General features: G+C 45.5%; 1 protein-coding gene across 1 annotated transcript; it reads right to left on the bottom strand.

Annotated features, from left to right (window-relative positions):
• Positions 1–2838: 2838 nt before the first annotated feature.
• On the bottom strand, positions 2839–13631 carry ogdhb (oxoglutarate dehydrogenase b). The gene is made up of 22 exons (XM_068752524.1): positions 13407–13631; positions 12134–12322; positions 11908–12001; positions 9774–9889; positions 9125–9279; positions 8906–9052; positions 8409–8499; positions 8031–8210; positions 7825–7953; positions 7227–7406; positions 6943–7095; positions 6372–6474; positions 6170–6298; positions 5949–6099; positions 5741–5868; positions 5298–5476; positions 5133–5204; positions 4812–4937; positions 4656–4728; positions 4412–4575; positions 3700–3854; positions 2839–3626 (listed from the first exon to the last, which is right to left on the bottom strand). Exons 1-22 carry the CDS (start codon positions 13629–13631, stop codon positions 3506–3508), a joined length of 3060 nt encoding a protein of 1019 aa, XP_068608625.1. The 3' UTR covers positions 2839–3505.
• Positions 13632–17105: the final 3474 nt, after the last annotated feature.

The following is a 17105-nucleotide window of genomic DNA, read 5'->3' as shown; positions in this document are numbered from 1 at the left end:
TGCAAGTGAGGATCAAGTTGGTTATTCTGTTTATAAATGTCACAAATTATACAACAGTTAACAGAGATGGAACCTCACATAGGAGACACCCCTGCCTTGATGGGCAGATCGGAAACAGGATATGAACAACCTGGATGATACAAATGAGAGATTTTAAAGAAGAATGCATCGGCTTCGTCTCCCTCCTCCTAACGAGTCACCCGCAGATGTCGTTTCTCCCATGAGATGTGTGGAGTTTGGTGAAGTTAGAATATATATTTTGGGTGAGAGAGAGAGAAAAGGACGAGGGACAGAAGGACACACTGAAGACCATAAAGTCCCTCACTCAGATTTAAGTCTCTTCATATGTGATGCAATTCCTGGCCGTGCGGTATGATCGGAATCAGATCGGCATTTGCGTGACTTTTCTTTTTCTTTCGTTTGCGTTTGCTGATTTCAGCAACAATGCACATAACAGAGGAAACATGGCTGCAAACTCAGAAGGTGGGGGGGGGGTGCTTTTACAGGTTAGGAAGTGTAAAATTCCCCTGTATGTATCAGGGTTGAGATTTGGGAAGAGCTATCCCGGCCCTCCCAGGCCTAAAAGCATTGATCCTCAGACTGACAGTCAAGCACAAGAACCCGTCCTCTTCCAGGAGGCAGAAGCCCCGGGACGCGTCTCCGTCTCCCCGCTCGCAGGCCTTTTTAAGTCATCCTTGTGTTTCTGCTCTGTTGTGTGTGCATGCCATTGTGGTGACTTCTCTTTGGCAGGAGGCAGAACATTCCAGAGAAATGTCTGACCCGGAATAACACACGCAGACGCAGGATGGCTGAGGTCCTCCACCCTTTCGTCGCCCGGGCGTAGACATGTGACGTATAATGAGGGGGGGGGGGGGGGGCGCAGCCTCACAGAACCCACGACGCTCACCCCGGCCGGACTCTAGAACACTGCTGCCGTGCAAATTCTGATTTTCACCGCGTCATTCTTGAAGGTCTCCCCAGCGCTTAAGTATAAAAGCTGCGACTGATCATTATTGTCATTTCTGATCAATGTTTTAAAGTGTTTAGAAATAGTTTGAAGTCCCCTTTGCTTCCTCTCGATGCCTTCAAACAGCTTGTTCTATCCATTCAACAGTCAGAAGCCTTTTATTGATTGAAACGATGAATCAATTAGTCACTAAAACGGAAACATTCAACACCATGAAACAGGAATATTTTTCTTACTTTAATAAATTATTGAAGTACTGATGTCTTATTTCTTCACCTGATGCCAACCGTTTGTAGATTTAACACGATTTGAAGCAGAGCAAGCAAAAGTAAAAACAACGTTACAGGAACAGGTCACCCAAAAAGTGAAAATCCAATCCAGATCAAGCGAACCTTCAATTTTAATACTTTGTGCAAATAATACTTTCATGCTTTTCTACTTTTACTTCTCAGAGTACTTTCACTGTGTTCCATTGATGGGTAAGTGAGACCTTTTTTCCAGCTGCTGCGGTGTCTTCAGCCGGCGTCTGTCCCTCTGCCTGCGGGACGCGATGACGCTTTAAAGTAATTACACTCCTGTGTGACACCGTTTGGGAGCAGTTCATTGCATCCGACTCCAACCATCCTGCGGTCCTCTCTACCTCTTGTTTTCATCCTTGTTTCCACCATCTGCTACCAAACATTCGCGCCCATTCGGATTGATGGCAGAAATTACCCAGATGTGTAAATGAAACAATCCCAGCACGTGCAACAGCTGGAATAGAGCTCTTCTGTTAATTTAGAAACAAACAGACACCAAGCGGGTGTCTTCGCTGCAATTCCTTAATTATTTAAATGCTGTCAATGTGAAAGGTGGAAAACTGAAATCAAACTCGGGACCTTTCTGCGAGGGGGTTTGCATGTTCTCCTCGTGTCCGCGTGGGTTCTCTATCCGGGTTCTCCGGCTTCCTCCCACCACCAAAAACATGTGAATTCGGTAAATTGTCCAGGGGTGCGAGTCTGTGGCTCTGCAATAAACTGGCGACTTGTACAGGGTGTACCCCGCCTCACGCCCACAGACTGCTGGGATTCAGTAGATCCGGATTTCGGAGTAAGCGGATCCTGTTTGTGCATTACAAAGCAGTAAAAGTCAGATCTATAATTGTTGAGTAGTAAATAAAAGTAATTAATTAACAAAAGAAATCCACAAAATTTCCAACTGATATGTTAGTCATTCAGTAAATGATATTATTATTATTACTAACTGTTTGGGAAACACACAAATCACTGCTGCCATCTTGTGTTCAAAAATCTTTTAAATCTAAAAGCAGGATTTGGAAGTCTGGACATGATGGACGAGGTTGTAAAGGAATCTTCCTTCAATAGAGCAATTTCAGCTGTTCAGATGGGACATAAAGAACCGGATATTCAGTGGATGTGCAAAATAGGATGACTTGACTTGAAATTAATCAAATAAAGTAACTCTAACAAATATTCATCTCCGTTCTCTTCATCTCGGAGTCTTAACGCTAAATATCGTTGTGAGTTACTTTGAGATCAGCAACAGGAGTTTTTAGGACTTTTTTATAACTTGTAGTTCATATCCGTAATGCTGACGTGAAAATGTAGTAAAATCTAAGATGCTAATCTGGAAGTACACACCGAGGGAATCTGAGCAACAGGAACTCCAACCAGCTGCCTCATGAATTCAAATGTAGCTTTTTGTGGAGGAAAGCAGGCATTAGCAGTTTTCTTTCTCACTAATGTTCATATATTTAACTTTATACATGCAACTTGTAGATCAACATGAGCAATGATTTAGGACGAAGAAAACCCAGAATCATTAGAAACTATAATTTCATTTATTGAAAATAATAAAACTTAAAACACCGTACGAAAATAAATAGAACTTTCAAATCTGGAGCTGACGATTCCCGTTATGTCCTAACAGAAAATGATGGTATCATTTTTTTTAATGATTTCAAGTAATCCTTTACATTTGGCACAAACACGCATTTACAGCGATGAAGCTGGATGAGTGGAAGAGGAAATAAATAGACGAGATAAAAATATTTCAATAGGCAGAGTGTTCAGTGTCTGAAGTCTGGTGGTCGAGAACATGCGGTGGCTTTTCAATCTCGCTGATGAGCGAGCTGAAACGTGTGGCGCTAGTTTAATCTGTATATTTGATGCACCCTACATCTGATCGATCAAGGAATGAATTTGTAATTAATGAAATAAATCTTCCATCTTTTGCACGATTTCATACATTCAGAGCGTTAGCCCCACATCATCTGTCCGTTACGCAACACGAGGTCTTCATGGTCACAGTGTCAGAACTCAGTGGGCCTCCGTGCGTCTCATTTGAATATGATATGGAAGGGAGGTGTAAAAATTCCAAGAGGAGCAAGATATAAAAACCCGCAAGGAGCAGGTATAAAATCCAAATCTCGCATCAAGTAAAATATAAAAATCCTGCATGGTGCAAACTCACATGGAGCCGGGGGTAAAAACCCTGCGAGGTGTACGGATCCACATGGACTGAGGTGTAAAACAGATGTTACAGTCTTCCTGAGAATCCTTCCAGATTGAACGCCGTTTCCAGGAAAAGCTGCAGCTCCATCAGGTGGGTCTGCTTGTTCCCAGTAGCTGGAGCGGCCGCGGAACCCCGGCCGGCATACCTAAAGACCAGGAAATGAGCAAAGATTCAGACGCGGATACAATTAGTGGTGGAACCCAGTTTGTAGAACTCACCAGACCGGACGGGTGCGGCCGGTGGTGGTGCGGATGCGGGGTCGGACGTAGTTGTAGTAGCCCTGGTTCTTGTGCTCTTCCTGACACCACAGCAGATCGGCATTCATGTACCGATCCGTCTCCACTTTCACCAGATCAAAAGGGAAAGGTGACACCTGGAAGGAGAAATATTTGGAACTACATTTTTACATAGCTCGGGAACTTTGTGGATACCAGGAGGTGCTACCACAGTTTTGGACCCCTGACTGACTCGTCTTCACTCGCTCCACACACTCACCTAACAGGTTGTTTCTTTATACTACAAATGTTAGACCAGGGGTCCCCAAACAACGCGCAGCGGCCCGGTACCGGTCCGTGAGGCATTTGTTACCGGGCCGCACAGAAAGAAACATTTGATATAATATCCGTTGTATTGATTATTAGCCTGACAGGTGTCGGATTTTTCCGATGTAACTATCACCTGGAATCTTCTTGGTCATGTGGCGCATTACTCAAAAAAATAAACCTGTAAACCAGCGAAGATGAATAAAAAAAAAAAACTCCTTTTAGATGCTTCTTTGCTAAGGAGAAAACGCCAACTGAGGAAGAAGAGGAGCCGACGACCTCCAAGAAGAGTCAGACTTAAAATACGGGTTTATATACAGGCGACTCGTGTACCAAGTCCGCTCTGCATAATTTGCGGTGACACCCAGTGCTCACACTCTGACGTTACCTGTTCGACCCTGATTACAGCCACACTGTCATCCATCCCTCTGTCCTTGCGTTCTCGGATCAGCTCATAGTAGATCTTGCCACAGCAGAAAACGACTCTCTTCACCTGTTCCGGGCCGGCAGCCGCGGGCCCGTCATCCGGGATCAGACGCAGGAAGTGGCTTCCTGCAGGAGATCAGACAAACCCTCAGAGACACAGAGAGAGACTGACGTGTCTGTGTCCACTTTCTTCTGATAGTTCTCACCTGGCAGCATGTCGTCGAAGCCGGACTTGGCCTCAGGATGGCGCAACAGCGACTTGGGAGTGAATATAACCAGCTGGAGTAAGAGAGACAAAGATCAGAGCTTGTCCGGTGACCACCGTGGGTCGAGTCTTCCTTCCTTCACGGTGTGCTACTCACAGGTTTCCTGAAGGGCAGCAGGATCTGCCTGCGGAGAACGTGGAAGTAGTTTGCAGGAGTGGAGCAGTTCACGACGATCCAGTTGCAGTCGTACAGCTGACGCACTTCAAAGTCCTCTATCAGCGTCTGATGACAGAAGTAAGTTCGATACAGATCTGGATAAAGAAGATCTTTTCCCGCAGCAGCCTGACAGATCAAAAATTACTCCTGTGTCAAGTTAGACAGCATGGCAGACAGTTCAAGCATTGTTTTAAACTGAGGTTTAAATAACATTTACATCAGACACATACATCTCTACTCCAGTTTCTGAACTAAACTCACAGGGAACACGTCGGGGTCGTCGTTGCACATTTGCAGAAATCTTTCAGGGCGGGCAGACGAGTGCTCTGGACCCTGAGAGAGGGAAGTAAAAATGAAAAGCATCCCCGAATCTTCAACCGACGTCTGGTTACAGCAGAAGCAGATGACGTTTTGTTTTAGTCCTACCAGTCCCTCCATGCCATGAGGAAGCAGCAGCACTATTCCGTTCTGTCGGACCCACTTGGCCTGACCCGAACTGATGAACTGATCAATTATGCACTGAGCCGTGTTGTGAAAATCTCCAAACTGGGCCTCCCACAGAACCAGGGCGTTGGGATTGGCCATGGCGAAGCCTAACTCAAAGCCTGCATGCAGGACAACAGGTGGGAAAAGAGAGAAGGTTGAGAAACATCGGAGAACATTTAGGATGTTCTCAAGCCCTGGACGATTAATCCAACGTGAAAGTACGAGTCACATCGGACGTAACAGAGCCTAATCGGAAATAATACTCCATACCAGCAGGGGGCAGTAGTCTGTGTGTAACACAGATTCTGGGTGGATGTTTACTTTCCACTATTTCTAAAAGGTGTTTGTGGTATTTGAGCCGAGCTTGTGTATTTACTACTGACCTAGTACTCCATATTCAGACAGAGAGCTGTTGCAGACGGTGTACGGAGCCTGATCGGCGGAGAGGCGATTCATCGGGACGCAGATCCTCTTATCAACGTTCTGGTCGTGGAGAACGTGGTGCCGATGGCTGTGAAGTCCACCAACGAGACAAACTCAACTTCTATCGCGCCCAACGAGCTGAAGACTTGGCTTGTGGTCACGCAGTACCTGAACGTGCCCCTCTCGACGTCCTGCCCGCTGAGGCGTACGTGGATCCCCTCTTTGAGCAACGAGCCGAAGGCCATATATTCCCCGAGAGCCCAGTCACAAACTCGCCGACTCACCATGTCGGCGCGGCCCTTTAGGATACGACTCAAGCCTGAAACATGGACACGCAGCCGAAATAGGGACCGGTTCACGGGCGGAGACAGGAGGAGGGCCGACGGTACCTCCGTGTATGGTGAAGTCCCGCTCTGGGACGGAGGCGGCGACGTTCCCAATGTGGAGGAGCGCCTCTTCCTTGATGCCGGTGGAAGGGCAGCGCATGCATTTGGGCTGCCCCTCTAACGTGAAGAAACCTACAAACAGAAACAGAATAAGAAGTCCAGACTAAATGTGATTGATTGAATTGGTGCAGAGAACGTTCCCTACCGGGCCACGGAGAGTCCAGCCAGTGTTTGATGTGAAGGATCTTCTCATCTTTGGAGCGAGTGTAAGCTTCCTCACAGATTTTGTCATACTGAGCTACTTCCTCCTGGAGAGAGACGGATCCGAAATTTACGGATAAAGAATGAGCTGCGATGAAAGCAATTTCAGAAAACACCCTTAATAAAGTTGTGAGTACTGTATGTAAAATAAAATATGGGCAAAACGATTCCTTAGCTGGCAACGGCGTGATGTGTGTGTGTGTGTGTGTGTCTTTGAACCTTGTTTATTTGACAATAAAATACTTTTCAGTTTGGATCAAGTACAGCTCCAAATGATGAACTTTATTTATTTTTTATTCTAAGTATTTTTTCATTTGATTGTTTTTTTTTTTTTTTGTGGCTGGGATGCTCTTTCCTGTCGTGTTGTTGTTTTGTGTTGTTGATGGTCGTCCAGATTGTGAGACGCATTTCCAGGTTAATAAAGTTAATGAAATGAACACTTTTCCAGTTTCCTGCATGACTAAATCTGAAGAAGTGAATCTGCAGACAGCAATGTGCCGTGCCGGTTGCTTCACCTCGTACTCCTGCGGCGTGACGACGCCCTCGGCAACGAGCTTTTCTGCAAACTTTTTCAGAACCCCTTTCTGCTTCTTGATCTTCTTATACATCAGCGGCTGAGTGAACATGGGCTCGTCCATCTCGTTGTGGCCGTTGCGTCTGTAACACACCTGAAGAGAACGAGGCAGTGGTTGAATCGGAAATATCAAGATAATAATATTATCCATAAAATAATATTTTATGGATATTTCCATAACTTGAAAGAGAATGAACACAAAAGGAACGGCATTTGTGTACGTACGAGGTCGACGACCACGTCTTTATAGAACGTGTTCCTCCACTGCGCCGCAACCTGACACACGTACGCCACGGCCTCGGGGTCGTCTGCGTTGACGTGGAAGACGGGAGCGTTGACGACCCGAGCGACATCCGTCGGGTAAGCAGACGAACGAGCCATCCTGGGGTCGGTGGTGAAGCCGATCTGCAGTCAAAGATAAGATAAGATGAGCAATGTGTTTGCAATGTTGGGAATACTGGGGTCTGAACCCATGACCTTAAATGCAGCCGTCGGCTACGACGACTGACTATCAAAGGAGGAGATGAATTATGGTTCCATTTGCAGTGTTTATGTTTGCTTTGCCTTCTCTCATTCTTTGTCTAACTGGATTTTATGACATAAACCGAGTAACTGTGGGAATTCTGTGACGTAGCTTATCCTGAGTCAGCGTGTGATGAAGAGGAGAATAGGGAGGTGATTCCAACCGCAGAGACTTTTATAAACTATGTTTTACTGGCCCGCTGGCGGCTAACGTGGCTAAAGTCTTGCTACTGTCCAATTCATGTTCGTTTCTTTGAGCCGGGGCGACCTGTTCCTTTGATCTGAACATGAAAGCGCGTACCTGGTTGTTGACCACCACGTGCACGGTGCCGTGCGTGGTGTAGGACGGCAGATCAGACAGGTGGAACGTCTCGTACACAACACCCTGACCTGCGAACGCAGCGTCGCCGTGAAGCAGGATCGACATCACCTGAGGAATCATGAATCGCGTTATAAATGCGTCGGACGTAGGTAGTTTACTGCCCTTAAGGATCAGGCCCAGCACACCCTCTTGCCCTCGGTGTCTCCACTGTAGAACTGCTCAGCTTTGGTCTTTCCCTGCACCACCGGGTCCACGGCTTCCAGGTGGGACGGGTTCGCCATGAGTGACATCGTGATTTGCCGGCCGCTGACCCTGTTGGTCCTCCTGTGATACATCCCGAGGTGATACTTCACATCGCCGGAGCCCTGAAAGCAGGAGGTCAGATACTAAAAGGACTTGTCAGACTGGACAAGGGGGGGGGGGGGGGGGGGGCTCTATTTCCGACACAGAATAAGGTTTTAAACGGTTTAAAAAGAGGATATGTTGTTTCATGGGCAGCTTTCTGTTTCGCCGGATGCTCTATTGAATCGAATCAAAGATGTCGCAGCAGATCACGTTCCAACCTCGTCCGTCGCCTCCAGCTTCGATTCAAACTGGCAGAAGATTTGTTCCAGCTCCTTCCGGATCACATTCGCTAGCACGTTCAGCCGGCCTCTGAAGACGAACACAAAGGAAGGAACACGTGAGAAAATTCAGGAACACTTCCCCCATCATCGACATTCATTGACTGCGCCTAATTCCCTGCACCAAAAAAAGGAACCGCACAGTTCCATGGACAAATAGATTACAGACGGATCTGGACAAAGAGGATCCCTGAATGATTTGAACTTTAATTGAATCAACCTCTTTTCTTGTGAAACTGTAGAAGAGTGGAGCACGTCCCGTTTAAAGGATGTCAGTTCGGATATGGATGATGTCAGTAACTGGCTTTCTTTTCATTTGACCTTCACTAAGCTCGTTTAAATAGAAAAGTTAAACTAACCGGGTGGAGACTAAACAAAGGTCTGGCAGATTAAGACAAAGGTCTAACCCTCTTACGGTGAAAGCACCTGCCGGTTACCTGTGAGGCATCCCAATGACGACGTTGTCCACTCCGCTCTGACTGGACACGTCGATGATGGTCTTGAGGGCTGGGACGAGCGACTCGCAGCCTTCCAGACCAAATCGTTTCTCCGAAGACCACTTCCTGTGGAGGAACTCCTCAAACCTGTGAACAGATCAGAACCTCTTCTATCCCCTCATTCTCCGGCTGCTTTCGCGTTCTCTGAATCAGACAGACCTCGTGGATCGGATCATTCGGGCCAGAAGGGTCCTCTTCTCCTCCAGACCCAACCGCATGAGTCCCGGGGTCTCAAACTTCTGCCTGATCCACTGGCACTTGTCCACGTCGTTAATGAACATGAACTCCACACCGATATGCTGACAGTAGGCCGTCTAGCAGAGAGGGACGGGTCGGGACGTGGGCAGGAGACGAGAGTCTATATTCAGGTTCTGATTGTTCTGGTGGATCTAGAAGCTGTTCAGCTGTCCCGACAAATTAAGACCAACGTTACAGATTTGAGTCTTATTTTAGCCTCCGAGTTGATTTTAGGACATCTGATTAATTGTAAGAACCTTCCTGGACTCATTCATTGTTTTATTTCTCATCAGTACGGAACTCAGACTCCATAGGTAAGAGGTCCATCATCTCTGACTGAATCTTTGCCCTGCGATGAACCTCTAGAAACCTCTTCTCTAACGTCCAACTCATGTTTTTGTCTTCACTCTGCTGAACCCTGGAACATCCCGCATCTCAAGCCCCGCATCCTTTAAATCAAAGATGATCAACATATTTACTTGTCGACCATTTCAATCTAGGTTTTATTATTGTCGATTTAAATCCCGCTCTGTCAGCTGCTTCTCAGAGACGCTACACGATCACATTTTACCTCGAGGCGGTGGATTATCTCTCTGAGAGGCAAAGCGCCGTCAGTGCCCCCGATGAAAGTTGTGGCAGGAAGCCGGAACATTTTGTCCATGTCGGATTCAGACAAGCCGTAAGAACCTGTTGCAGAGAAACGTAACGACAAGAACAGACAGGCGCTCAGAGTAATGCAATAGTAATGCAGCCCTGCCGCCACACGGTGGCGCTAACGCCTGCAGGCAGATGATAAATTGCCTGAACTGCATGGATCAAAACTGAACATTGATGTTTCGGAGCATGTTCAGCCTGAAAACAGCAGGCTGTGCTATCTGATGACATCACTGTGACATCATCATACAATAAACAAAGTCGTCATGGACCCAACCCCAGGATAAGAGACGTTTAACTCTCAATGAATGAGGCTGATTTGAAGCTATAGATGCTGAGGAAGGAATCTCAGAGCTGTAGAGTCACTTCTTAGCTGTGTTTGGCTCTTTTTTATTATTATTCTCTATCCTCTTCAGTTTTTTAGCAGAATACTGTAATGCCGTTTCAGTGAGAATTTCTGCGGGTTAAAATACTTCAAGTTTCATTTTTGCGTGCACAGTTCTTGTTTTTCCTTTCCTTTCCTCTCTCTCTCTTCCCATCGTCAGAAGAGAGAGAGAGGAAGAACAGAACAGAGGAAGAACATCGTCAGAACAGGATGTGTCTCTGTAAAGCGCTAAGGCCGCATCGTCATCCTCGTCAGTTCTTCTTTATTATGATAACTTCCCATTTAGAATTTCAAAACCATTTCAGTTTCCATTTGATGAATGTCACTCATTAAAACATTTTGTATTTGGTAATTAGGATTTCAGCGGACCAGTCGGTTGGTTGGTTGGCGTGTCGTAGGTGTGATTTGTAAAACTCCCCCATTACGCATCATGTCGATATTTACAGGAATTACAAGAGCTACTTGACTAAGAGCGAAAGTGAGGGATGACCTCGCCTCCACGGTCACCTGACCTAAACCCAGTTGCACTTTCTTTTTTCACAAATAGACCAGCTCTGAATTATTGAATATTTCTGATGTTCTCCCCTCTTATTGATTATTGAGTGGCCTTTTCTCAAAAAGGCTATACCCTGAAATCTAATCACGACAACATTTTAAAGGAGTAAACAAAGATAATACAGTTTAAATCTAGACTGGCTGCAGGTCAAAGGTTGATCGGAGCCAATGAAGACACTAACGCCTCCTTTTCAAGGAGTTCCAGGCATGAACAGCCCCCGAGACTAAACACAGAGGAGGCCACAACGAGCCGATGGTGAAGGGAACACAGTTTGGACTTGGACTCGGGGAGTTCGAGGTTCTCATCCGACATCCAGCAGTCGGATCACACGGACGTTCCTTATAGAGAGAACTCTGGAGGCATGGGGGCGGGGCAAACATTTTGTTCGCGTGCACACCTCAGTGTGACCCGGACAAAAGAAGAACAATAATCATCTGACTGCAGCTCATGACATTCGGCCGCTTTTAAACTCGGAGGCCAAAACCTTTTCATGCGACACAATGAAAGGTCACACTGTAGCCGCAGAACGGCGCGTTTAGCCGACACGCGAACAGAGTGGACAAATCGGATAAACGGAAGACAAGTCAGACTAAAGCAAGTCGCAATTATTGCACGTTTTTTTTTTATCAGTCGGTAAAGCCACACGTTTACTGACACGTACAGAAAGTTTGTGCGCTCACGATCACAAGACGGGTGGCTTATCTCGGCCCCTCCGTGAGTTTGACTGATAAGAACCTCGGGACACAAGCGCAGAACAAACTGTGACCTATAGAAAAACAACATCCAGACATATGCAGCCACGCTAGGCTTAACACAGCAGCGCTATTAGCTAAATGCTAACGGTCTGCCGAAGCCTCGACATATGTGCAATCAATCCGAATGTTCTTATTCACAGCAACATTTTGATCGATAAAGGCGATCATTTTTTTATTATCATTAATAAAATACATTACTGTACGAGCAGAGCTGCAAATAAAATAGAAAAGCTGTGTAAAGTCTGAATAGCATACTTTTTTAAGTTGTTGTTTATTCATGATACGTGGCTCAGGAATGACGGGAAGAGGGAGGGGCCAAGGTCAGGGAGGGAAATGTCTAGATAAGTCTTCTCACCGACTTTCTGGAAACCAACGGCGCACGGGGCGTCGTCCAAGTCCACACAGCCGATTCCCAAGGGATCCAACTTCGCAACGTGGTGTCCTCGTACCTGCGGCCGCCACGGAAAGGTCAGGCAGAGACAACAGCTGTGGCAGACGCCTAATGGTAGCAGCCGCGCCACGGAATCCGCCGATATGATTGATTAGGAATGATCGGGTTACAGGAAGCCAGTGGGATTCACCTGGTACTCTCGTATGAGTGACTGTACGGCGAGATGATCCTTCACCAGCTTCTCCACATCGGGTCGAGCCGCCGCCGCCATCTGGACGTCGGCTCGTCCAGGAGTCGTCCCACTGAGGGCCGGAGGGCTCTGATAGGCCAGACCGGGTGGCGCCCCGGCATTAACGTTACGGAAAAATATATCCCAGGACTGCAGGGAGAGGGAATGAGTGATGGATCAGTGCTCGAATGGGCATTCAATTAATGATATTTGGCGTGGAGACGTGTTTGTGCAACGTTTTTATCACCTTTTGAACACTTTGCTGTCGTGTAATTGCATAAACATTTCATATGATTTTAGAGTTACGCATATTTTTCGTCAGTTTTGAGACATTTATCGAAGCAGAAGTTTATCAGAACTCGTCTGCTTTAATAAACGTCTTTATTTTGCGGCCGTCTCGCTCCACGAGGCAAACGTCGGCTAACACGGAACACGCACATCTCCTCGCGGCTTCGCCCGAGAGCTTCTTCCTGTTCGACGAGGACGTCTACGGGACGCTGTGGAATCAGCAGTGGACAAAGGCACTCGTTGCATCATCAAAAGTTACGGATCGAGATCCAGAAGAATCCGCCATTACTGAAAGGGTGCTTTTTGTGAATAACTTAAAACTAATAATGATATCGAGGTATGCTTTCATACGGCTCACATCTATCGGGAGGTCCAGATCAGGTCTTTCCTGTATTCGTTTGAGTTGAAGGTATTCATGCAACGACTATTATAATGTCATTTAAACTGGACAGGCACAGCTACCGACCCCAAACGCCGCTGGGCAACAAGAACCATTTTGCTCTGGCTAAGCTGCCAAACACGTAAACAGTCCTCTCCCGACACTTTGCTCAGTCTGATTCAAATCCTTCTTCTCTGGCCACGACACTATTTATTTTTCATTTTCATCGTGAAACCGCCGCACCTCACACATGGTTTTTATTTATTTTATTTTTTTACTTTTGTGACAATTGCGTCACCAGAAATGAAGAATAATTGACTGAAGCTTAATGATTCTGCTGGACTGGATGTTTTTCTGGTTTTTCCCCCGTCACTTCCTGCTGTCATGCTAAAATATGCAAACACACACACACACGTCTCTTTAAACCTTTGCCCTACTAAACATTGCTCAGGTATCCTGTTATCACTTAGAAGTCATTTTCCTCTCTCCGGTCCCACAGAGAGAGTAAAGATGGACACGCCTTTGAGTGGACGTCTCACTGTTGTGTATCTGGATAATATTTCCTACCTTGTGCACATTCCTGGGGTTTTCCATCCACGCATCGTACATCTCCTCCACGTAGTTGGAGCTGGTGCCGTTAAGAAAGGGCTCCGCCGCCACAGAGGCGCTCGGGCGCCTCGCGGGCCGGAACGTCCTGAAGCCCGGTTCCTCTGCCGACAGTCTGGGCTTCAGGGCTGCCTGTGCAGCCGTTAACGGCCGAAGCCGTGCGACCGTAGTCCGTAAACGGTGCATTCCAGGCGATCGGTCCGAACCCCCGTCGCTCCCCGTCCTAGATGGAGAACGCAGCGCCTCCTTCGTACACGACCGGCCTCCGGGCTCCCGCAGCAGCTCCCCCTCTGCTCCTTGTGAGGCCGCTTTCTCCTTCTCGACCGCTGACTCGAAAATACAAAGATTATTCATGATAAATCACACAATAAGAGTCGGATCGTCTGCACCGTGGTGAATCCGGGGTCGTTTACAGGTCGTCCTGACCGGGGTGTGTTTCAGTGAGCCACACACGGGGCACACGGGTTGGTCACTCACGGCAACCTCACACAGAAGAGGTTGAATTAGGTCCGATTGTAAAATATTCATTCTTATGAAACAGAGAGGGGGCGACGGCGACGGGTCATCTGACAACCAGCGTTTTCTCTCCTTCAGGACGAAATGTGAATATAAAATGTATACAATATGCAATCCTTATTTTCTAATTCTAACCCTCACAGCTGTAACTTTACAGTTTGTAGTCCTAAATATAGCTAAAAGCACAAATAGGGCCTCATAACAGTAAAATCCAGCAACGTAATATCCTAAAACTCAACCCCCATAAAGTCACACAAGTCGTTCCCTTCTCTGCAAAACGCTAAAAAGAAATTATTCAAGTTGGTGAAGTTACAGAGATAAAAACACAAGGCGAGAATACGCCCTTCATTTGAACTTGTAGGTAAAAAGAAAAAAACACATTTAATTATGTATGACTGAATTAAATAAAATGTTAAATATTAATAAGAAGTCTAGAACACGTTCGTCCAGTCCTGTCATTCACATAAAATTAAGACTTTATTGTTATTTTACACACCTTGTTGTCCAACAGGTCATTTTATCCATAAGCCTCAATTGTTAATGAGCTTTTACGCGAGCTCTAACTTCATTTTAAAGTTTGTTTCACATTATTTAAAGTTGGACTACGAATTAATCATTTAAAGCTCGCATTAATTTAAAGCTCGACGGCGTAGCTGAGCTTAAAGAGGTCTTAATTGCTGATAATTGACTTGGATGTCTGACGCTAATTCGAGTTCTTTACCTTTTCCGCTGCTCCCGCCGCTTCTCCGTTACCGTCAGCCTCCCGAACCGAAACAAAACAAGCCAGGCATGCCCGCGCACCGGAGGGAGGGTGTGCGCGTGCTGCTCAACTACGTCATAACTGAGGCGGCAACGTCACCACGAAAACCACACGTCAGAAAATCCTACAGAGCCGACGTGGAAGGGTTGAGAGAAAAATATAGCAATAAATAAATCAATAATCTATCGGCCACTTCACAGATCAATCACTTTGGAATCTCCTTGTGCCATTTTGAGTTAGATAAGATCGATTGTCTTCTTGTCAATGCCGGAACAAACCGGTTCCAATAAGCAAAAATGTGAATCTGAAAGGAAAACTTGTTTGTAATCGGTGTCATGTCTGTTGTCAGATTGCTGATCAATCAAGTTTACGACAGGAGCCGCAAAATGGGAAGACATGAAAGAAGACTTTGATCCAGTTATTGATCTACGTTTATCTCCCTGCAACAAAGCAACGACAACCTTTGACCTGATGCTGAAACAGCAAGTTAATGAATCCTGGCATTAACATCGGACTTCTTTAAGGGGGGGGGGGGGGGCAGTTTCTCACAATATGATTATAATTTACCATTTTTAAGAGACTTAGAAATAACATTTTCATCATGAAACTGATGTAATATTGAAAAGAAATAATAATTAATGCTATTTTATGTGGGTTTGAAGTAATCAGTAAAGGCCACCTTCATCAAAAAGTGTGGATACGCCCCTGCTGATGTTGAACCGATGAATATGGGCTGGAGTCGGACTCTATACCACCGATACTGAAATAAACGATGACAAATAGCACTCAGTCATAAGGTGCTCTCTGCATTGTCATTTTATTGGTTCACACACTGATTACATCTGATCACGGTTTATATTGATAAGACTTGTAATGCACACCAGAGGAATCATCATCATCATCATCATCATCATGTATAAATCAGCTTTTACATATACAGCAGTGTTCTTTCTGTTAGTGTTACTCAGGAGGAAAAATAAATCAAGTGCCTCTTCTGAAGCTTTCAGAAAGCAATCCCAGCTAAGCAACACGCCCCGTCCAAAAATGAATGATCTATAAATTGACCAGTAATCCTCTAAAAACCTCTGGACAGGAAGGGAGATGTTCGTTTTTGCTTTGGTGCCCTCTAAGATGTGGTGACGATTTTATTCAGAAACCGTAAGACAAACCGACATGTCTTACTTTTAATCACAAAATATCTCAAAATGTTTGAAAAGTGACTCCAAATTATTACTGATCTTTTTTTTCCGATCCACAATCAACAGAAACGATTTCAGCCGTCAGATTCCTTTATCAAGGGTGAATTTGAGCTCTAACTCTGAATTCTCTCAATGGAGCCAAAAAAAAATCATGAAACTCTGCAGATGTTAAATGATGAAAGTGAAAGTTTGTCATTTATCTCGACTCGGTCTGACTTGCTTTTTTTTAAACTCATGGCTGTGATGCAGTCGCCCTCTAGAGGACAGGTCTGTGCATGACGTTTAACACGAGGAGAGAGGCCCTTTATTAAACAAAATTATTTTGGGGGATCTAAAGCTTCTGATCAAATCACATGCTCAATATTTATCTTTTGATAATGCACTTTACTTCAGAAGAAAAAAAAACGTGAACTTTAAAAATGGGAGAATAATCAATAGTTTGTTCAAAAGAAATTAAATACCATCTTGTGAAAAGCATTTCCGGAGCTTCAAAGTGAAACAGCAGCACTGCATTGAAAACAACAAACAAGCATAGAGTGATTTATGAGATATAATCCAACGGTCTAGATAGATAATCCCATAATAATCTGGGATCATTGATGTCAATTCATGTCTGTTCTGTTTCTCCATCTTCTTCAGGTGCTCGTCAGAACGCTGCAAAGCTGTTTCACTTGCGAAGCTCAAGAAATATTTCACGGACTAAGAAGCCTTTTCCATCAGAGTAGCTATAACAAGTTTCCTTTCTGAGTGAACCGTTCCTTTAAGATGCAACCGGCCTGCAACCCAGAAACGTCTTTTAAAAGGCGCCTCCTCATCAGAATCCTCATAAATGTCACTTTTATATTAACACAAAAATAGTTGATGCACTCACAAAGCCCAGCAAATAGAGGCGATAGAATAAAGCTCGCCAACGGCTCCGTCCGATAAGAGGAAAAGCAACAAAATGTACAATAACACCCGACGAAGTAACTCGGAATATCATGCAATAGAGGATAACTGTAGTTAGGTCACCACGATAAAACTGGAAATTTACATAAACGTTATTGACACTGTAATTTCAGTAGTTAACTTGCAATGTTCGGTACACAGAGCATCGATAAAGAACGACAGGAACATCTTAGCATGCTTTGCGTGGCTGTCGCTGTCTCACAGAGCGGGGTCAGAGGCTCCGAACGAGAACTCCGA

Source organism: Brachionichthys hirsutus, chromosome 19 (genome assembly GCF_040956055.1).
Source record: "Brachionichthys hirsutus isolate HB-005 chromosome 19, CSIRO-AGI_Bhir_v1, whole genome shotgun sequence".
Classification (NCBI taxonomy): Eukaryota; Metazoa; Chordata; class Actinopteri; order Lophiiformes; family Brachionichthyidae; genus Brachionichthys; species Brachionichthys hirsutus.
This window is presented reverse-complemented; position numbering and strand designations above follow the sequence as displayed.